General features: G+C 34.7%; 2 protein-coding genes and 1 long non-coding RNA gene across 4 annotated transcripts; 1 reads left to right on the top strand and 2 right to left on the bottom strand.

Annotated features, from left to right (window-relative positions):
* Window positions 1-2,580: 2,580 nt before the first annotated feature.
* Window positions 2,581-5,497, top strand: LOC107933418 (1-acyl-sn-glycerol-3-phosphate acyltransferase). Of its 2 annotated transcripts, none has more exons than XM_016865627.2 (6): window positions 2,581-2,638; window positions 3,219-3,642; window positions 4,291-4,440; window positions 4,608-4,706; window positions 4,790-4,882; window positions 4,976-5,497. In XM_016865627.2, exons 2-6 carry the CDS (start codon window positions 3,316-3,318, stop codon window positions 5,240-5,242), a joined length of 936 nt encoding a protein of 311 aa, XP_016721116.1. In that variant the 5' UTR covers window positions 2,581-2,638; window positions 3,219-3,315; the 3' UTR covers window positions 5,243-5,497. The 2 variants fall into 2 exon arrangements, with proteins under 2 accessions (XP_016721116.1, XP_016721115.1); XM_016865626.2 differs by lacking the exon at window positions 2,581-2,638 and adding an exon at window positions 2,666-3,035.
* Window positions 5,498-8,655: 3,158 nt separating this feature from the next.
* Window positions 8,656-10,074, bottom strand: LOC121213826 (uncharacterized). Its single transcript, XR_005909278.1, has 2 exons — window positions 9,446-10,074; window positions 8,656-9,147 (listed from the first exon to the last, which is right to left on the bottom strand). It is a non-coding gene; the product is annotated as an uncharacterized lncRNA (long non-coding RNA).
* Window positions 10,075-17,357: 7,283 nt separating this feature from the next.
* Window positions 17,358-21,440, bottom strand: LOC107933435 (polyadenylate-binding protein RBP45C). The gene is made up of 7 exons (XM_041086994.1): window positions 21,041-21,440; window positions 20,388-20,862; window positions 18,387-18,442; window positions 18,179-18,309; window positions 18,000-18,096; window positions 17,752-17,913; window positions 17,358-17,615 (listed from the first exon to the last, which is right to left on the bottom strand). The coding sequence occupies exons 1-7, from the start codon at window positions 21,356-21,358 to the stop codon at window positions 17,613-17,615; spliced, it is 1,242 nt and encodes a 413-aa protein (XP_040942928.1). The 5' UTR covers window positions 21,359-21,440; the 3' UTR covers window positions 17,358-17,612.
* Between the last annotated feature and the right edge of the window lie 456 nt (window positions 21,441-21,896).

Raw genomic sequence — 21,896 nt, 5'->3', positions numbered from 1 at the left:
TGTGCAAATGAGCTGCAAGCAAATTAACCTCGAGGATACAATGAAGCCAATGACTATTTGCGTTTTGCACTGATAAGAGTAGTCCACTACGCACTGAGCAATGTATAACAAGAAACTCAATTTCTACAAATGATTTCTGCAGTAATACTTTATAGAATAATCTAATAATATTAGAAAATGAAGTAAGGAAAGAAAGAATATTAGAATTTGTTGGTGTGATTTCCAAATGAAATCACATTCCTACATATAGGAATTTTCATGTCTCTCCATAGAGACATATTTTAATAGGTGTCTTTCTGAATAATAATGTATTTAAAATAAACACATAATTATTCATTTAATATTATAACTATTCAAATAATATTATTTAAATAGTTATAATTCTTTTTCAAAAAATCAAATAATATAACTTTTGAATAATTACATCTATTCATTTATAATTATTATAACATTATAAATATTTAAAAATATTCCAACACGCCTTATTACCATGATCGTCATACAAGGAGATATGATTTGTCCACTTACACTTCGACGCATAAAGATGAAAATACCTAGAATTCGCTTCATCGTAATGCATCCAGAATAACTTCGAACGCTATCTCCAATAAATGGACTCTTGTAACAGAATAGAGTTCAATTCCCAGCACAAAGCAAACCAACGCTCATGGTCCCCTTCGAAGCGAGCCCTCCCCAGACTCCGCTTGACAGCCTTTATCCGGCTTCCAAAATTACCGCCCAATTAAACATCCCAGTCCCTCAACTTTTGCCCACAATAAACCAATCTATCGAGGACACAAAGCGATGGGCTAGCCGATCATTCTCGTTGCACCACACCTAGAATGCATTTAATATTCGTGACTATTGTAATCTATAGAGAGTGTGGTCTAAATAATTTATTTGTATTATAATATAAATATTTGAATAGGAGTGACTATTCATATTTATGTAAATTTTAAAATATACATTTAATTATTTGTAAGTTTAAATCATAATATAATCAATATGTATTGCTCAACTAAGAAATCAAACTGAGGAAATAGACAATTAAAACCCAAGTCAATAAGTAGATCGATCTCAAGTCCAAATTCTCAATTGATCCAAAAGGTATAGCATCCGTTAATCAGATATTAGAAAGAGAAGTTGAGAAAGCATCCCATACAAAATGGTTCTCATGAAACAAAGCTACACGAATAGGAGCACAAGCTGCTTTATTAATGTTTCGACGCGTCGAAAGGTAGGACAAAGATTGAAGATCTGCCTTCAATTTCGACGCCATTTAACCACAGGCTCTTCGTGCTCGATTTGTAGGGCTGAGCATGAATCTGTTTTAAATTCGTTGCGGGACTGCCCTGTTGGCTATTGTAAAGGCAGTATGGCCGTGCCTGTTACCTGACAATACCAAGCATAGTTTCTTGTCTAGTGACTTGGGAATGTGGCTTCTGGATGGTATTAAGAACAAACTTAGCTGTCATCTGGAGTCAGTTCCTTGGAAATCATGCTAGGTCTGACTTGCTGGCGAATCGGGAAGGAAAGCAACAAGGTTATATTTTGCGATGAATCTTATAGTGCCGAGGAGTTGCTTAAGCAGTGTTGGAGCTGGACGAGAAAGTGATAGTTGAAGTGACAGCGTGGTGTTGGTGCAGCTGTTATCTGATATAGCTCGGTAAAAACACACACTCTGGCTTCGGTCCATAATAATAAAGACCAATGCCGGTTCCTGGGTGGCTGATGATATCACAAAGCTCCACATTAACAGGGATGCTGCATTACACTGTTTTGAAAAGCCAATTCCTGGGTCTTGGATGCTGTGTACTGTGTGCAAATTGCCTGCACCAGTTAGGTTTCTTTGATTGTTTGCTTCATCTTGTTATTAAAAAAAAAAAGCCACTTGCACGATATAGCATATGATAATATGACATTAGCCAACTCTTTTTACATATTCAAATTTGTGTAAAGTCATAAATGTACCAAAATTCATATATTATTATCCCATAATAATTTTTGGGGGATGATACATGAATAAGACCCACTTTAAACACCTACCAAACTCGTCTTCAAACTTATTAAAAGGCCTTTTGATTTCCAAGCAGCTTCGTAGCACAAGCACAATCCTCTCTAGCGTCCAGACTTTCACTTTTGGTCAAAATATGTCATAACTCTCTATACTTTTAGTAAGTTTGCAATTTAGTCCTTATCCTTTTGTTTTTAGGAATTTAGTTGTTCTACTTTTCGAATTTTAAAATTCAGGTCAAAATGTTAACCTTATTAAAATTATTTTATTAAATTTAGGCTCATCATTTTTTTAGTTATATTGCTATTAAGTGTGTTTTTATTTATTTATTTCAAAATGTCACTCTAATAAATTTAATAAAAAAAATTAACAATGTTAGCAATTCGACCTAAATTTTGAAATCTAAAAAATAAAGGGACTAATTCCTGAAAATAAAAATATAAAGACTAAATTCTAAATTTCTGAAAGTACAAGGACGTATGGCATATTTTAACCTTTCACTTTCATTTTGTATTTGTCGTTGTCTCTGTCTTTCAAAGTTTCTTATACACAACAAAATAGAATAAGAAAAAATAAAAGCTGTCAGTTTTTCTCGAACTTTCTCTCAAATGTCACAGCTTCAAGGTAAAAAGCATGGAACTGATTTTGTCTTTGGCTTTTTGTTGTTTGGTTTTGTTTGGTTACCAAGAAAAACACAAGCAAGTATATGGTTTATAATATATAAACTCTATCCAACTAATCTAAATATATGTGGAGTTGGCTTGTTTTGGATCCTTTTCTCTGGTTTCTTTTTGCTTGTTTTCTTGGAAACGGACTCCGAAGTAACATAAAATTGTGGTCGTGGCTTTAGTTCTAAAATCCTGTTTTTTTCTTCTGTTTTCTTCGTGTCCAATTCCAAACATAAGTATCATTGGTTTTTTATTATTGCCTTTGGGTTTTTATCTTTTTCTCCATTGACCCTTTGAGAACTACTTGCATTTGTTTACCCGGGGACTTTAGCTTGAAGTTTTTTCTATGTTTGGTGAGTGAGAAAATTGCTCAAAGAGAAGGAATATAAATTTTCACGTATTTGTATTTGCTCTTCCTCTGGTATTTAGTGAAACATGATTACTAGAATCTGATTGGAAATATTTTCCTCTTTCATTATTCTTTTGATCAAGGATCAAATTGATACAAGGTTTAATGTTGTTAAATTTTCTTGCAGTGTCTCATCAACTGAAGAAGTTTCTTTCTTATTGAAAACCTTTTGGTCTTTGCCGACATCTACATCAAAATCTTTTTGTCTTAGACTTGACCTTTTGATGGAGAACTCTGCAAGTGGTTCTTTTTTAAGGAACAGAAGATTAGAGAGCTTCCTCGAAACAAAATCTGGTCCAAATGTTAGAGAAACTCAGAAGATACCTAGCAAACAAGTAATAGCAAGACAGAGGCCAAATAAAACCGATGCCTTTGTTGATGATGATGGATGGATTCCAACATTGATATCTTGTGTAAGGATTGTAACATGTTACCTGGCAATGATGGTCACAACATTCATCTGGGCAATTATCATGCTCATGCTCCTTCCTTGGCCTTCTCAGCGAGTTAGACAAGGAAATATTTATGGCCATGTCACTGGTAGATTGCTGGTAAGTGTTTGATTCCTTGTTTCATTTTGACATTTGCTTTTCTTGACTATTCTATAATTAGATTGCCATCACATCCAAATTTGAATGTATTGTATAATTATTATCTATTGCTCCAAAATTTCTTTATTTTAAGCCTTTGCCTTGAAATGAGAGTTTGCCATTTGTGTCATCTAGAAAGCTCATATAGTGTTAATGGGTGCATTTATAATTTGCCACTTGTGGTTTCATTTTTTTGGTCCAAAAAGTGGGAAAACCTGTTTATTCATCAATTTTCTAGCAGATTCATCCAATTCTCTGAATATCCTGGTGTGGGTCCTTTTTACTCTTTTTTCTTTTTACTTTTTGGGGTTCCCTTTTTCATGAGATAGTGTTTTCAGAATCAAAATGAAAAGATCAGATAGGCCCCATTAGAAATAAACTCTTTGTTTTACAAATATTTTGGTATTAATGTGTTTTAATACAAATGAATAACCTTTGAGGACTTTGCAGAAGATGAACATTCATTTGAACAGCTTAGCAGCTTCTTATATGTTAGTTTATATTAAGGTTGTTCAAGACCATATTATGTTACAATGTTGTCTAGCATCTGCAATTTGTTCAGTTGAGTTTACACATTTGCTCAGTAGCATTAGCAAAAATTGATTGCAGATGTGGATATTAGGAAATCCATTGAAGATCGAAGGAACGGAGTTCTCGAATGAAAGAGCCATTTATATCTGCAATCATGCATCTCCCATTGACATTTTCCTCATTATGTGGTTGACTCCGACCGGAACCGTCGGCATTGCAAAGAAAGAGGTAAGTTCCACTCAACACCAGTTTAACTTCGATTATGATATGCAAAGCATTAACATTTGGATGTAGTCTAAACTCTAAATTGGTCATACAACATGTAAAATTGCCTTAGAAGATTTACATATACTGCATATGCAAGTTCATGAAAAAGGACTGCTTGTTTCCTGCAGATCATATGGTACCCCTTGTTCGGACAACTATATGTTTTAGCGAATCATCTTCGGATTGATCGATCTGATCCAAGCACTGCCATTAAGTCCATGAAAAAGGTATCTTTTATTACCCTTTATGATCATCTCTTAAGACATTCGTTAATGTTACCAAGTTATGTTTCCTTTTGCCTCTTGCTCAGGCAGTTCAGGCTGTTAAAAAACATGGTTTATCTCTGATTGTTTTTCCTGAGGGAACGAGATCCAAAAATGGACGACTCCTTCCATTTAAAAAGGTAATATTCTATCCATTTTTGCTTATAATCTTCTCGAATATAGGTGTTAAATGCGAGTACTTAAAAATAAAGAGAGTTCGGGTAACATTGCAGGGTTTTGTTCATTTAGCCATAGAGTCTGGCCTTCCCATAGTTCCAATAATCTTAACAGGCACTCATCTAGCATGGAGGAAAGGTAGCTTGCATGTTCGACCAGCACCAATATCCGTTAAGTATCTTCCTCCAATTAAAACCGATAGTTGGACGGCTGACAAGATCAACGATTACATAAAAATGGTGCATGACATATATGTTGAAAACCTTCCGGAGGCACAGAAACCGATTTCAACCGATGACACCAAGAACAGTTCAAGATCATAACTTAAGATCCTTCTTTCTTTTTTGGTATTTTGTAGTCCTGTTAGAGCAATGAGCCCGCATTTTCTGCCTTGGAAAAATTTTCATAATAATAATTTATAATATTTTTAGTTCTGTTTAGCCTTGTTCTAAAGTTGAATGTGCAATGGGTTTCGTTGCCGATTGTGTATACGTGAGTGATATTGTAAGTACTGACTTCACTCAAGGTGGCATGTTATTGAGAACCATTTTCTTCTTAAGTTTGAGCATTGTCATTGATATTCAAAAGTTTTATTTTTTTTATTTATATACATGCCCCGAAACACCATTATTAAATAAGATTGTAATACATCATTTTAAAGTTTTGAAAAAAATTTAATGCATTATTTTAATTTCTATATATATATTTACCAAGATCAAGAAGAGATTAGTTATTGCTACCGTCAGGTATCATACCCTGATTACAACCAAAAAAAAATTGTGACAAAAGAAAGCAATCTAAAAATTGTATGGGTCAATTAACAGGGAGGGGAGGCTGTCCATTCTCATTTTGGACTGAATTTCTGTTTTTGCTTAGTAAAATGAAATGAATATACTAGCCAAATAATAATAAGATTAAAACCAAAATTTCTTTATCCTTAAAACACAAATTTCTATCAGCTACCTTTTCCTATTACTTTTACTTTTATCCATGGTAGACTTATTGAACTTCCTGGTCACATTCAGTGGATTGGCAGAAGAAGAGAGAATTTCAAAAGCAGCTTCTTCATTACCATGAGTTATATTTCCGGCAAAACCATCAAAAGGAAGTGGAACTCCCTATATACAACAACAATTAATAGCAAACAGATTGTTCAATGTTACATCAGCCAAATAAAATCCCTGAGACTTGAGAAAAGGCTATAAGAATGATTATATACTGTTAAGTATGACTCCTATTTGTAGTCAAATTAGAAAAATAATCTTTTAGTTAAACTCTGTTTATTTATTTCAGTCAAACACTGATTAGTTTAGATTATTTTATTATTATTTGACATATGAATTTAGCCTATAAATAGGCTCTTTTACAACCTTAAGAAATACACCCATTAGATTAGAACTCATAACACATTCAGAGAATTTTGTGTTTACGTTTTGAGGGTTCTTTGTTTTTTCGGGTTTTCGGGGTTTAGTCTTTATCTCCATCTTTTGTACTCTTTATTCTTTTGCCATTATAATAAAATTATCTTTGCCCGTGGTTTTTTATCCTCTTAGGAGGGATTTTTCCACGTTAAATTTGTGTGTTCAATTTCTCAATTTATTCCGCTATTTTTGTTACTTGTTGTTTAATCGGGACGATCCCTAACAAGTGGTATCAGAGCTAGTTCAAAGATCAGCCCATTCAGATATGGCAACAACAAGGTTTGAAATTGAGAAGTTCGATGGTGAGACAAATTTCAATCTGTGGCAAGTTCGGATGATGGCAATTCTAGTTCAATCCGGTTTGAAAAAGGTTGTTACCGGGAAAAAGCCTGAGAATCTAAATAAAACAGAATGGGAAGAGCTTGATGAAAAGGCCTTGTCTGCAATCCAGTTGTGCCTCGCGAATACGGTATTGCAGGAGGTATTGATGGAGAAGACCTCATCCGCCTTGTGGAAAAGGTTAGAAACTCTTTATGCGACTAAGTCTTTGGCTAACCGTTTAGTGTTGAAACAACGTCTATTTACGTTTCGCATGAACGAATGTGAGCTTCTTAGAGATCACATCAGTCAATTCATTACTCTTTTAAATGATTTAAAGAATGTTGAGGTTCATATTGATGATGAAGATCAAGCTATGCTATTATTGTGCTCTTTACCCCCTTCATACAAGTCTTTCAGGGAAACCCTGATTTATGGCAGAGACAAACTCTCGTTCGAAGATGTGAAGGGTCATTTGTTGAGTAGAGACAAACTCGACAATGAGCTTCATTTGGATAGCAAGACAGATAGGCAAGCTTCCGTTTTGATAGCATCAAAGAAACGAGACAAAAGGTGTCGCTATTGTAAAAAGTTAGGTCACGTCAAAGCAGATTGTTATAAACTGCGAAATAAAAAAGCTGCTGAGAGTAACGAGGAAGATGTAGCTGGTGCTAATTTGGCCGATGAAAGCGGTGATGATTTCTTGTTAGTATCAACGAGTGATAACTCCAAGCTCACGTCCGAGTGGATCCTAGATTCGGGATGTTCTTTCCACATGTGTCCCAATAGAGAATGGTTCTCTACATACAGTTCGGTTGAAGGTGGAGTTGTGCGCATGGGAAACGATTCATCTAGTAAGGTAATTGGTATTGATACTGTTAAAATTAGGATACACGATGGGACGATTAGGACACTCTCAGATGTCAGGTATGTACCTGATTTACGAAAGAATCTCATCTCATTGAGTATTTTAGACTCGAAAGGATGCAGAATCAACATCGAGTCGAGCGGCATTAAAGTATCTCGTGGAGCTCTCGTTTTGTTCAAAGGTAAAAGAACTGGCAGTCTTTATATTCTGGAAGGTTCTACAGTGACCGGTGAAATCGGACGTTCCTCGTCCGTTACAGAGTCTAAGTCAACTCGTTTGGAGCGGAGGCAACTTGGTCATAGGAGGGAAAAATGTATGACCGTTTCATTGAAGAGAGGTTCTCTTTTGGATGCAAGTTTTGAAAAGTTAGGGCACTGTGTTCGTGAAAATCAGACCCGGGTTAGTTTTGATTTGGCAGTGTACAAGTCGAAGGCTAGAAGTCTTCCAGTTTCTAAGCACAGATTCGACTCAGTTAATTCCCTGCATAGTTCAAGATAGGCTCGTGGCGGGCTTTGGCAAAGATGGCGTTGTAGAAATATGAGTCAAGGTGGAGATTTGTTAAATATGACTCCTATTTGTAGTCAAATTAGAAAAATAATCTTTTAGTTAAACTCTGTTTATTTATTTCAGTCAAACACTGATTAGTTTAGATTATTTTATTATTATTTGACATATGAATTTAGCCTATAAATAGGCTCTTTTACAACCTTAAGAAATACACCCATTAGATTAGAACTCATAACACATTCAGAGAATTTTGTGTTTACGTTTTGAGGGTTCTTTGTTTTTTCGGGTTTTCGGGGTTTAGTCTTTATCTCCATCTTTTGTACTCTTCATTCTTTTGCCATTATAATAAAATTATCTTTGCCCGTGGTTTTTTATCCTCTTAGGAGGGATTTTTCCACGTTAAATTTGTGTGTTCAATTTCTCAATTTATTCCGCTATTTTTGTTACTTGTTGTTTAATCGAGACGATCCCTAACATATACCTTGGCAACAACTTGAACAAGATCACTAGCAAGGATTACAAGTGTCTATACTACACTGCCATTTGCAATATTGGTAGCACATCTTCCCTTTTTAGTCAATTTTGCTTTCTACAAAACAGTACCTAACAAAACAAAAGCTAATTAAATAATCATCCTCAGCATTCAACATGTAAGTAGAGATACAAACAGTCAAGTAACAGCAACGATTAGTCTTAACAATAACCATATCTCCCCCCAAAAGGAAAAGACTCAAGTCCTTCATTTGGTAGTGGTACCGGTTGGTTTTTGAAAGGGAAGATGTCACCTTAACTAAGCCCTATTCCATATTAAGCAATGTTCACTCAGTCTAATTCTAGATAGTGATAGTTTCCCATTTTTACTTCCTTAAAAGACTAAAAAGCAAAGAAAACAAAGTGACTTGAATGCAAGAGACAATCAAACATTCTTGTTCCCTATAAAAGCGAAAACCAAGTAAGAAAAATTAACCAAGGCTTGGATAAAAATGTTTCCTTAAACCTAATCCCTGCAACAATAACAAAGTCTTAGATAATGATGTCTCCTTTAATCCTATCCCTGCAACAATAATGCCCCTTAATCAAGTGCCTAATCCCATGCCTATTTTAAAATTGCAACCTGCATGAAAGCAATACAGTTAAAAAAAATAGTCTAACCAATGAAGAAAACAGCACAAATCAAACTTATACCAATCTGATGTGATCTAATTTACAAACAAAACCACAATAATTCAATAAAACCCAAAACCCAGATATAAATCTCAATCAACAATCAAAAACCAGAATTGGTTTCCAACAAAAGAAGTAATGCCAAAACAAACCCAGATATAAATCTCAATCAACAATCAAAAACCAGAATTGGTTTCCAACAAAAGAAGTAATGCCAAAACAAACCCAGAAAAGGAAGCAAAACCCACCAAATTCTTTCTCAACAGCAGAAGTGTGGAAGATTCCAGAGTAAACAGAGCCATCTCTCAAATGCACATCCACTGGCAGACCAAGGATGTACATGGTAGCAAGCAGCAAAGCTTCGTTCATTAAACAGTTCTCTTCTTCTACTCTGTTTTTGAGTTCCATATCTACTCTTCTATAGGTGTAATATAAGTAAAGAAAAAGGAAAAGAGATCTGAGGTAGCAGACAGCAGTGGGTTGACTGAATAGATGGAATCGGAAAAGAAAAGGAGACAAAAGGCAATTTTCTTTGTTTATCGCTTCTTATATGTTTTACAAATAACTAAATAAATTCATTGACCTATAAATTTTGTATAGAAAGGGTAAAGAATAATTCTAACAATGATAAAAAAAGAAAGTCGTCAAAGCCCTGCTAAAACCCTCAAAATCTCCAGAAACTGTAAAAGAAAAATGGGATCCAAGAAATTCAATTATATCATGCATGTCCCTTATTTATATTTTACACAGAGAGCAACGGTCCTGGAAATGATGGAAAAATATTTGATTTTACATGCTATGTCATTCAAATATTTGATGCCACTTTTTTTCTTTTTCTTTTTTTTTTTTTTTTGTGGAACTTGGCAGTGGTTCTTTCCCCTGGAAGAAAGATATGGTAAAAAAAGGAACTGTGTTTTCCATGTTCTGATGTTGGGTGCATTGCTACTTGAGGAGTATCAAATTGGATGCAAACAGAAAACGTGCGTGGTCGAAAGTGTAGTTCCATGGTGTCATAGGGAAGAAACTAAGGCTGATAACGGTATCTCTCTGGCTGAACAAGAGCGATGTACTTGCTCTTAAGTCAATGAACTCGAAGCAGCCTTGCTCCCGCAAAAGAAGAAGTTAACAGTTAACAGGATTTACAGACTTGGATTCTACAAAGCTTATTGGATTTTTCATATAATACTTTCTCTTATTCTGATATGGAACAATTTATGCAAAGGCTATTTTGGGTTTTAACTCCTGTTATTTATGTTTATTTTATTTCTGTTTTTTTGTTGGGTTTAAACAATGCGTTTTACTAACAGCACGTTTGGTTCACTGGAATGGAATAGGGTTGTAATTGAATAAAGATGTAATGGAATATAGCTGTAATCAATAATTCAATTGTTTGGTTGAATAGAATAGAATACATCTATAACAGTATTCTTGTGTTTGGTTGAATGGAATATATATTGTAATAGTAGACTTTTTTTAGTTAGATGATTATTGCTATTGTTATTAAATTTTAATAAGATAATTATTAAATATATTTTAATAAAAATAAAAATAAATTATTTTATCATATTTTATCATAATTATTATTAAATACAATTTAATAAAATAATATGTAATTTAATAAATTCTTAATATAATTATTATTAAAATATGAATTCATAAAAATCATAATATATAATATTATAAAAATAATATATAACTAACTTTATTATTTTTAAAAATAATATAAAACCTACTATAATAGTATTTTGTGGCATTCTATTATGTCATTATACCTTCCAAAGTTATTAAAACATAACCAACACAGCCATGATTTTTAATGGTCAAAAAGTTACCAAAACATAAGCATTTGCGTTGGATGGTTTGAAATTTTGCTCAACGCACGATAGCGCTCATCCTCAATTAATCCTTCTACTTCATATAAGGTCGGATATAATTTTAGAGCACTTTTTTGAATGATCATTTTTTACTTTTGTTGAATTAGCACTTTGGAGACAACACTCCTACTTATTTCTAGGCCTACAGTCCGTATATTTTCCCCTAATAATGTGGCAGCATCAATAAATGAAGTAGAAGAAATTTGTTCATTTGCATTAGAATTTTTTGTTTTCTTCTTTGAAAACATTGAATTATCTTGGTTTCTAGATGGTTGCAGTTGTGCAGCTGAGAGATCAATCTCATTTGAAGAAACATCAGCTTTGCATCCATGGTAATCGTTTCTTTCTTCATGAGTATTTGCAGTAGCTACATCCTCAGCATCTACTTCTTCAATAACATCAACGGCTATTTGAGCATCTTTTCTGGTGGCTCGATCTTTTGCGTAGATGATAGTAAGTTGGTCATAATGAGGGAAACTACAATGTCTGAATTGACCGGCTTCTTTATGACTCTATAAAGAAAATGAGAAATCCATATTAAATATAAGTTTGGTCAAAACAAAATAATAAAGACAGTAAACAATTCTTACACTTATATATGAGTTCCACACAGTATCTTCAGCAACAACAAGCTGTCTATACTCGTCTCAACCAAAGCCTCTATTATCTTATCCACTGAGCATGTCATAAACGATTGCTCAATCCCTTTTCAATGTCCTAATCATCGATTCAAGATTACGTTTAGCCTTCAACATTGCATGGGGTAAAACTTTTTTTAACATTCTTCCCAGCTCATTTAAATAACTGTAACGACCTGATAGTTTGGGTGTCGAAAAATGAAGTTTGGGACTATATTTCCGTAAAACGAACTCGTAAATATTTTTAATTAATATTTACGAGGTTAGTTTAGTAGTGAATTAGATTTTGATTAAGCGAATTTTGTGAAATTAAGAGTTATTGAAGTATAATGATTAAATCGCGTAAATGTTAAAAGTTGAATTATGGATTAAAATTTATTAATGGGGCTAAAATATCAAATATACATTTAGTCTTAGTAGTGGACGGCATTAATGGTTTATATTGTATTTATATGTTAACTTATTATATATATATTTTAAGTTGTATAATAATAATAATATGAAATGTGTATATATGTATGTTATTTTGTAATAAAAACAAAATAAAAAGAAATAATTAAAGATAGTGGAAAGGAATGAAATGTTAACATGCAAAACAAAATTGGGAAAGGAGAAAGAAAGAAGAAGGGTTAACACACGGCTATAAGGGTATCATTACGTTTATCCTTATGTTATAAGAAAGAAATCCACTTGTTTAGTTCTTTAGTTCTTAAGGAGCACAAAAGAAAGGATAAAAGGGGAGGGGCCGATTGAGAAAAGAAAAGTAGAGAAAATTTACAAGATATGATCTATCTGTATCTCACGTATCAACTCCAAATATTGCAAATAAAAAGCGAAAGTCTTTATTTCGAAATAGTTTGATATATGAGATGAATCCAGTATTTCGATTTCTTGCTTATTTTGTTACTGAATTAAGTTGAGTGGTTTTACATTTACAGACGCATAAAAAACGATTTTTGTGGACAAAAAAAACCGTTTTTTTATGTTATGACTCTTCCGTATACGTCTGCTTTGGTTTGAATGGGCATTCCGAAGAAACTTCAGTTTAGTTCTGCTATAGAAAAAAGAGGATTCTTGGATTGAGCTTTTTCCTCCCGGCGAGAAAGCTTTTATTCTGCAATTCATTTCAAAAGACTTTTTAATTTTAATTGGTTAGTCAATTTAGTCCCCTTTTTTATAATTTTTATATTTTTAGAATTCCGGTGTTTAGAACTATCCGACCCATGTTGAAATTTTAGCATTGATTAAGATTTTAGATGTTGTTATTGTTGAATAGTTTTAGTATTAAGGATTAAATTGATAGATTTTTAAGTTAGAAATGGAAAATGATTAAATTGTAGAATAAATTGTAAATTTTGAGTGATAGGGACTAAATTGTAAAAAATTCAAAATTTAAAGGTATAATTGAAAATAAGGAGTTAAATTTAGTTTAAAGTGAAATGAGTATGAAAATATGGAACTAAATGTGAAGATTAAAAATTAGTCTTGGTTTAAGGACTAAATTGAAATTTAAGCAAATTTGAGTAAAAATTAAAATATTCAATGTGGAATTGAATTGTGTAGTATTAATGTATTTTAATTGTTTGAATTCTATAGCTAACGTCGTACTGGAATCCTCGACTAAAAAGGGGAAGGATAAAATTGGCGTCGAATAGCTCGGAATCCATGGTTTGTGTTTCTATAATCCGAATTAAGTTGTTAATTATTGTATTTTGAATTATTACATATGGTAAGTAGTTGAGGTGAGTAATTTAGTACCTTGAGATTGAATTGAATTTATAATTGATTGAATTAGATTGATTTGGTATATATTATGAATGTATTGAGCATATGGAAATTGAAATGAATATATATTTAAATGTGATAATATGCAAATATGAGAATTGAATATTGAATGTATTTGTAAGTGATATGGAACCCTATTAACTGTTTCGGGTTAAGTCGAATATAGATGGCATGCCATAGGATAGGAAGAGTTCAAGGATTTCTTCGACTTTGAGTCAATGAGGCACTAGGTGCCAATTTGCTTCGGTTTAACCGATGAGACATTGGGTGTTAATTTATATAGCGTTGGGTGCAGTTATTACTTCGGATTTATCCAATGAGGCATTAGGTGCCAAACTGGTGTGTTGGTTGGATCTGTGTATCCGTTCGAGTCCGAGTCGTGTTAATAGGGGTAATTAAATAATAAAGTTATGTAACTGACATTGAAATGACAAAGTATGTGAATTGGAAATGAGAAAGTGGATTGAAAAATGAAATGTGAATTATGTTATGAACATAAATGAAATACATGGGTGATGCACTCATGAATTGAATATGGATTGGTTTGTGCCATTGTACAAGTGAATTGTTGATTAATCTATGAAAAGCTAATTATATAGCAAGTGATATGGAATGAGATATTTGTTAAAACCAATTAAGTATGAATACATGTGAAAATTGAGTATAGCATGAAATTAAAATGGTGATATCTTGTAATTGCATGCTTAAATAGTAGTATGATTGTATAATTCAATTTGAGCATTCATGTATCATTATGTCTTTAAATGTTCAGATTATAGAAATATCACTGAGTTTTACACAACGTGCGATTTTGTTTTATGTGCGCAGGTTAGGTACTTCTCTTTTGATCGCCGACTCAGCATCCAACAACAATCCTGATCTCAAGTGTGGTGATGTTTAATTCTGTAATGGCATGTACCTAAGATGTCTTGGTTGTTAGTTATTTTGTGAACGGGATGCAAATTGAGTTATAAGTACAATGTTGGTTTGGGCATATAAGTATATATTTGTGTTTGAAGCCATAAGTTTGGTATGTTGTTTTGATCCAAGGCTTGGTATGTGTGTGAACTTTAAACTTGATGTCTTAAGTAGCTATATGTTAGGCTAAATTGAGTGATTTTGGCTACTTAAAATCTTTATTTGAATGACGCATTGTTGATGTGTTTTGATGATATAAAATGTTGTACCAATGAGGGTACATTGGTTAGGCACTTAGGATGATTGTTTTGGCATGTTTCGAGTATGTTTAATCGTATTTTGAATAGGTTAAATGATTGGTATTTGAGTTGCTTAAGGCCCAAGTAAGCTTGAAATGGTAAACTTGTTGTTTAAGGTACATTTTAGGTCCACACGGCCAGAGACATGGGTGTGTGACTCAACTCTGTGAGACACACGGCTTGGCGACACGACCGTGTGTCACTTGTTTAGTGCTTAAGGTGCAAGTCAGTTAGTTACACGGCCTGACATACGGGCATGTAGGGCTATTTCGAGAGTTGCCATGGATGTATCTAAGATAGACAGTGTTTTACAGTGGCCTAATCCTACATTAGTTAAAGAAGTCAGGGGTTTCTTAGGCTTATCTGGCTACTACCAGAGATTTATCTGACTTTATAGAGTGATAACCAAGCCTTTGACAACATTGCTCAAGAAGGACAAGGTATAAGAGTGGTTAGAGGAAGCTATTGAGGCATTCCAATAGCTTAAACGTGTAATTTGTCAAGCTCCAGCTCTTTCTTTACCCGATTTCAAGGTTGAATTCTATATTGATATTGATGCTTGTGGACAAGGGGTAGGGGCAGTGTTACAACAGCAAGGGTAACCTATAGCTTTCTTCAGCAAAGCTTTGGGAGTAAAGTACCGTGCCTTATCCATTTATGATAAGGAGATGTTGGCGGTGCTTTTGATGGTAAAAAAATAGCACGCTTACCCTGTGGGGAGGAGGTTCCATATTCGAATAGACCATCAGAGTTTGAATTTTTTTACTAAACAGCAGACCATTACACCATTCTAGAAAAAATGGTTGCCCAAGATGCTTGGTTACAACTTTGTGGTCAGCTATAAGAAAGGGACTCACAATACCATGGCTGATGCCTTGTCTCGAAGGCCACAAACAGAGGAAGGTCAGCTAATGCAATATACGATTAGCACCCCTTGGTTGGATTTGTAGGTTCAAATTGTTGACTCTTGGAATATTGATCCCCTGTTAAGGCAAATGTGTGAGAAAGTGCAACAGCAACCACAAGCACATCCCAAGTATGAGTGGGATGGCAGAATCTTGAGGAGAAAAGGAAAGGTGATGGTAGGCAACTTTGGTTCTTTGAGGAAATGCTTGTTCAATCATTTTTATGAAGGGGGTACTTGGGGGTCATTCCAGTATCCATGCTACGAGGTGTGCATTGGAGGGCTATTTTATTGGAAGGGTCTCTCTAATAACATTCGGCAATGGGTCAGGGAATGTGTTACGTGTCAGCGATGTAAGGGAGACAACGTTGCACATCCGAGATTATTGCAGCCATTTCCCATACCTGATCGTGCATGGCCCGTAATTACCATGATTTCATTGAAGGACTATCGTCTTCGAAAGGATACAACATGATCTTGGTGGTGGTAGACCGTTTAACCAAATACGGCCACTTCATTTCCCTATCTCATCCATTCACGACTTTGACGGTGGCTCAAACCTATTTATCCCAAATCTACAAGCTTCATGGTGCCCAAGAGTCCATAATTTTTTATAGAGATAAAATATTCATCAGCAAGTTTTGGCAAGAACTTTTCAGCAAGTTGGGTACACGACTTCATCTTTCAATGGCCTACCATCCAGAAACTGATGGCTAATCGGAGGTGCTCAACCACTGTCTGGAGAGCTACTTGAGGTGCATGACCAGCGAACGACCTAGTGACTGGTCACTCTGGCTTCCATTAGCGAAGTGGTGGTACAATATTTCTCACCACTCGGCTATCAACACAACCCCATATAAAGGCCTTATACAGACAAGTTCCCCTGAACCATCTACCTTATGTAGCCTAATATTGTCATGTAGACCTACCAAAGCCAGTCTGTGTTTTGAACCAAAGGATGGTTAAGAAGGGTTCACAAGTTGTGACTCAAGTGCTGGCCTAATGGACAAATACATTTATGAAGGAGGATTCTACCTGGGAGGACCTACTAGATCTGTGATAGCATTTTACAACCTTCGATCCTTGAGGACAAGGATCTTATTTGGGCAGGGGTAGTTGATATGGAACGATTTATACAACTATTTTGGATTTTAAGTCTTGTAATTTTTGTTTATTTTATTTCAGTTATTTGTTGTGCTTAAACAATGCATTTCACCAAATGTTTTAATGAAACACTACGTAGAGGAACTGACCTAATGGTCCGGTAAATACGGGCTGTACAACTGCTTTGGTTTTCTTTCCCTTCTTATACGCAGCATGCTTTGGCTTCTACCTTTATGAAATTGCACAGGAATTGGTTTCCCCTATCTCAATTCCTTTTTTTTTCTTCTCTAATCTCCTTCCTCTTCTGTTTCTATCTCGGAAAAATCTACCGTATCATATTCAATGCTTGAGAAAGCAACTAGGCTTTCAAGTACTTCAACGAGGCACCATTGCTATGGAAAGACAAAAGAAGGTGATGACTGAAACAAAAGTGGCATTTCAAGGTGGTTTTGCGTTAAACCAAACCAACACCAGCATTTGTTCCTCTTCTTGATATCTGATAGCTTTCAGCAATCAATGTAAGAACACTTTTTAACTCAAGGTTTCTCTTCTTAGAACGATAGCCATTGAAACTTGTGAAGGATATTGCCAAACAAAAAACATGATAGTAAGTTAAGAACCATCGAAAAGCATCAATCTAAAACAACTATTATAGGATATAAGGAGCGTAAATTACAATAGAGTGAAGGCTGAGAGAGATGGGCAAGATAAGAAGCCAAGAAAGCAAAACCATTAGAAAAGACGAAACATGAACCTCTCCAAAAACCGAAACCCACAAACGGTACAGCAATAAATGAAAATCCACAACCTTAAAACATGTCGGATCAAACCAACACCTGAAGTGCTCTGGATCAGAGAGAATGAGTCTTAAGTGACAGTAAAGCAACCGCAACTTACTGCAAAATACAAAAGCGAAAGGAAAACATTACGCACAAATGTATATATAATTCAAAGAAAAATGATGGATAGAGCCTACAAAGAATCATTCATTGATTTTTGGGATAAAAGAATCATTCATAAAATTACTTTTACCTGTTGTTGTTGATAGGCCCCTGGCTGCTGGTAATTTCCATATCCAGGATAGCCCCCATAGTACATGTTAGGATCTTGGGGAGGAGGTGCATATCCATATGCTTCATATCCTTGAGCATATCCATAATATCCAGTATTCCATTGGGCCTGATCAGGTTGAACCTGACACTCCAATAGATTCCCTCTTAGTTTACAGGAATATAGGTAGCAAGGCTTTAATTACAGAAAACTAGTTTTAAAAACAAAACCTGTTTGCTTGAAGGACTACGTCCCCATGAAAGCCTAACATTTCTTCCTCCTAAAACAGTACCATTCAAAACAGATAAAGCTTGCTCCGCACTGGCCCTGAATGCATCATATTGCAGAATGCATTAATATCATGCAATAACATTTTGCGTGCCAAAAAACACAGGTGTTTAACAGTTACCTGTTAGCATATTGAACAAACCCACAGTGCTTGTTAGCCGGAATTTTTACATGAACTACCTCACCAAGCTGGCTAAATATTTGTTTTAGTTGGTCTTCAGAAACACTAGGATCCAAACCACCAACAAAAATCTGCAATTAAGCTTGTAAGAATTCAGTTGGCTATACCATGAAATTGGGTATAACAGTATAAAAGAAAAGCTACCCACTGTGGTATTATTCGGATCGTTCTCTCCAGAATTTCCTTGAGTATTCTGGTAAGCAGCTGCAAATTACAAATACATGGTAAACTAATGTTGAATAGAAGCTAATAAGATATTAAAAACAACAAGAAAAGCCCCACTTGCGCCATCCCCAGATATTAAGGTTGTTACAAAAACTTGAAACTAATTCAGTATTACATCTTCCAAAAGTAAATATTTCCATGTTAACCATGGAAACTACAAACCTGTTTACAAAGATCGTGTAATAGATTTCCAGGTATAGCATTATTGCTCCTCTAAACTCAAATTGAAACATTGTGGGGGAAAAAAACATCAAGATCTTACACACACAGACACATACAAAAGCTAACATATATAATATAACATTTCAAAATAAGCAGGTAGAAATAATTCTGTCTATGGCATGAAAAGAACAAAACTGTAGAACTGCCTGCTATAAATCACTCAACGGTTACAACTACAATCACAAAACAGCTTTTGGGTTACATCAAGGCTTATCGCTACCAGGCAAAGCCAAAAGTATCAAATCAAATAAACTTCAATAGTAGCCACAAAAGAAATCATTAATTACATTAAACTCAAGGAATCAGTAAAGGCTCTCTTATTTATTGATCCCTTATAATAGGGTGAAAAGGGGAAAAGGAAAATTGAAACAAAAGCCAATCTTTTCTCCTCACTTGTCGTGGTGTGTGTTTGTGTGCTAGTATTATAGTTGTCTGCAAATTTGTTGGACAAGGGAAGGGAGGAGTTGCTGTTTCTTAAACTGTATGATTTATAAGTTTAACTTCAAAGGTTACTCACAAGTAGAAAGAACCTATCTGCTAAATTAACTTCAAGTAACGCTTTAAATTTCTCAGAATGCACATAAGACAAAGCACATATTTAGAAAACTAAGGAAATCTTAAATTTGAAGTGCCTTACAACCTCAAATGACAAGAATAAAAGAAATTTTCTTCAAAATGCAAGATAAATATGGACAGATCCATCTGCAGCTAGGTATCCATTACTCCAGCTTAGGCAATAAAGAAGGGCAAGTGACTCACTTCCATCGTGATTTAACTTAAATGTATCAACTGACAATGCCTTTAACTACAAATTCCAGGTTTCTTGCCAACCTCAGTTTGTCCTCATGTGCAGAAGAGAAAAGAATAAGGACAAAGCAGATACCATATTTTAAAAAGAAGCGAAGATTTTAAAAGCAATAGAACAAAACTAGCCCCAAGGTTCATTAACAGAACAGTGTATGACAACATGCACAACAACCTCACCAAAGCTGCTTCACCTACTTTTGAGTATTAAAACTTGAACATAAAGGATGGGAAAAGGAGTGCATACATGTATGCAAGCATCAAAAGGAATTAATCCACAATGAATAAAATAAAGTTTCTGGACTTGTAAAAAAATATATAAATATTTAAAGGAAACATGTTGGAAAAATGGAACAAATGTACTTGACTGGAATACTTAATAAGGAACTGGAAAAGAAATTTGCGAGACGTAGCGCAAACATTGCCACGAGAAAAGAAAGCTTTTGACATAAACAAAGTAACTGACCTAAAATGAGGCCACGGATTAAAGTGGAATCATTTCAGCTGATATCAGTTCCAGGCCCCCCAAAATGAGAGCCTCTTGATGTCCTGCTTTAAGAAAACATGAGTTTTATATAAGTTTTTGCATGTTTTAACTTTTAATATAATTAAAAGCGTCCAAGTTTACATAGGCAAACTGGAAGGAAACGACTTTGTATAAATTCCGCCATATCTTCAAGTACATAACTGAAAGAACTTGAATTTTAAGAAGACTGTAACAGATCCACCTCAGAAAATTAAAACCAATAAACAAAAACACAATAACCAACTAGCAGTCAACTTGTCAAGTCAAAGCACTCACGCATAAATCATTGCAAATAAAAATTATACACAACCAATCAAACTTCATAAGGCAATCAAGATAAAGTATAACTTGAAATAAACCACAAGAGTCTACCTTTCTGATACTGCTGATCAGTGACAGGCTTCTTATTAGCAGCTGGTCCAATCCGCATTGCCCTAGTTGAACAATAAATCCCATTCATTTCAGTCATTGCACGAATTTGTTCAGTTTCATCACCAAACTTTACAAAGCCATAACCTTTAGACCGGCCTGTAGTCCTATCAGTAACCACTTTGGCACTCTTAACAGATGGGTAAACAGCTTTAAAAGTCTCTTGTAACATGTAATCAGAAACATCTGCAGCTAAATCCCCAACAAAAATTGTGTAATCGGGACCCTCTTCTTGCCTCTTTTCTCCATATCCAAGAGCCGCCCAATTCAACCTAAAATTCTGCTCAGAATTTGGCATTGGCACCCCATTATACAACTGCAAAACCCTCTCGGCTGCAGCACGTGATACAAACTCGATAAACCCATATCCCTCTGGCAGTGCCGTTTGCTTATTTCTAATCACCTTAGCTGAAACCACCTAAAATAACCCAAAAGATTAAGCTTTGTTCCATTAGATATTTAGGAAAGGAACAATCGTTTTAATTATTAAAAATAAAGTATCAACTCTGCAAGTAATATCTCCATTTAATTAAATATGATTCTCGACTTTGTTTTTTTTAATTAAAAAAAAGATAATTTTGTTCTAATCAAGTTACCTCTCCAGTTTGAGCGAAGATACTAATGAGGTAATTCTCATCCATCCACGGTTGAAGATCACCGATCCAGAGAGACCGAATTTCGCCGGATCCGACGGTCGCGGAACCAGCGGAGTACTGCTGCATCTGAGAGGGCGGAGGGACGGGTTGCGGATTCCAACCTGCAGGTGGAGGAACTGGCTGACCCGCCTGCTGTTGTTGAGACATCATCATCCACGGCTGCGACTGCTGTTGTTTCTGGTACTGCTGGGTTTGAGACGGATCGGCTGCCATGGACGGCGGCGGAGCTACACCTCCTGCTGGTGGTTGTTGCATCATATTCGATAGACGAGGAGAAGAGATTTGGAATATCTCAAAGAGGAAAAACCCTAAAGGGGGAATTTATTTTTATATTTAATTTTACTTGGGAGTCGAAATTTGTTGGGCTTTGAAAAAGAGGGGATTTTTCGTTTTCTATGGGTTGGATATAGACGACGACTACAAAAGTGACACGTGGATAGTTGGAGTTAATGGGTTTCAGGTTTTGTAAGAGAAATGGTTGTTGGGCCTGATTTGTGTTTGGGCTAATTCTCTTAAAATGAAAATTCACCTTGAACTATAACGATAAAATAGTATAGTTTGGGCTGAATTTTTAAAATATAAATTTTATATTTTTTGTTTAATTTTATTCATTTTAAGTTAAATTTAGTTATTAACCTTTGAAAAATATTTAAATCATTTTTATTTAATAAAAATGTGAGACTAAAATATTATTTTTTATTATATTGGCATGACAACTCACATGGACAGTCTACATGCATTACATGTTGACATGGCTAGGGACGAATCTAGAAAATTAAATATGATTTTTTTAGAG

Source organism: Gossypium hirsutum, chromosome D01 (genome assembly GCF_007990345.1).
Source record: "Gossypium hirsutum isolate 1008001.06 chromosome D01, Gossypium_hirsutum_v2.1, whole genome shotgun sequence".
Lineage (NCBI taxonomy): Eukaryota > Viridiplantae > Streptophyta > Magnoliopsida > Malvales > Malvaceae > Gossypium > Gossypium hirsutum.
This window is presented reverse-complemented; position numbering and strand designations above follow the sequence as displayed.

Excerpts from the sequence above, each read along its gene's own strand:
- LOC107933435 (XM_041086994.1), bottom strand. The coding sequence starts at position 21,358 with ATGATGCAACAACCACCAGCAGGAGGTGTAGCTCCGCCGCCGTCCATG. Across the intron at positions 18,443-20,387 it reads TGATCAGCAGTATCAGAAAG|CTGCTTACCAGAATACTCAA; the intron begins GTAGACTCTTGT and ends TGTAATTTGCAG. Across the intron at positions 17,914-17,999 it reads GTAGTCCTTCAAGCAAACAG|GTTCAACCTGATCAGGCCCA; the intron begins GTTTTGTTTTTA and ends TTGGAGTGTCAG.
- LOC107933418 (XM_016865627.2), top strand. The coding sequence starts at position 3,316 with ATGGAGAACTCTGCAAGTGGTTCTTTTTTAAGGAACAGAAGATTAGAG. Across the intron at positions 4,441-4,607 it reads TCGGCATTGCAAAGAAAGAG|ATCATATGGTACCCCTTGTT; the intron begins GTAAGTTCCACT and ends TGTTTCCTGCAG. Across the intron at positions 4,707-4,789 it reads CCATTAAGTCCATGAAAAAG|GCAGTTCAGGCTGTTAAAAA; the intron begins GTATCTTTTATT and ends CCTCTTGCTCAG.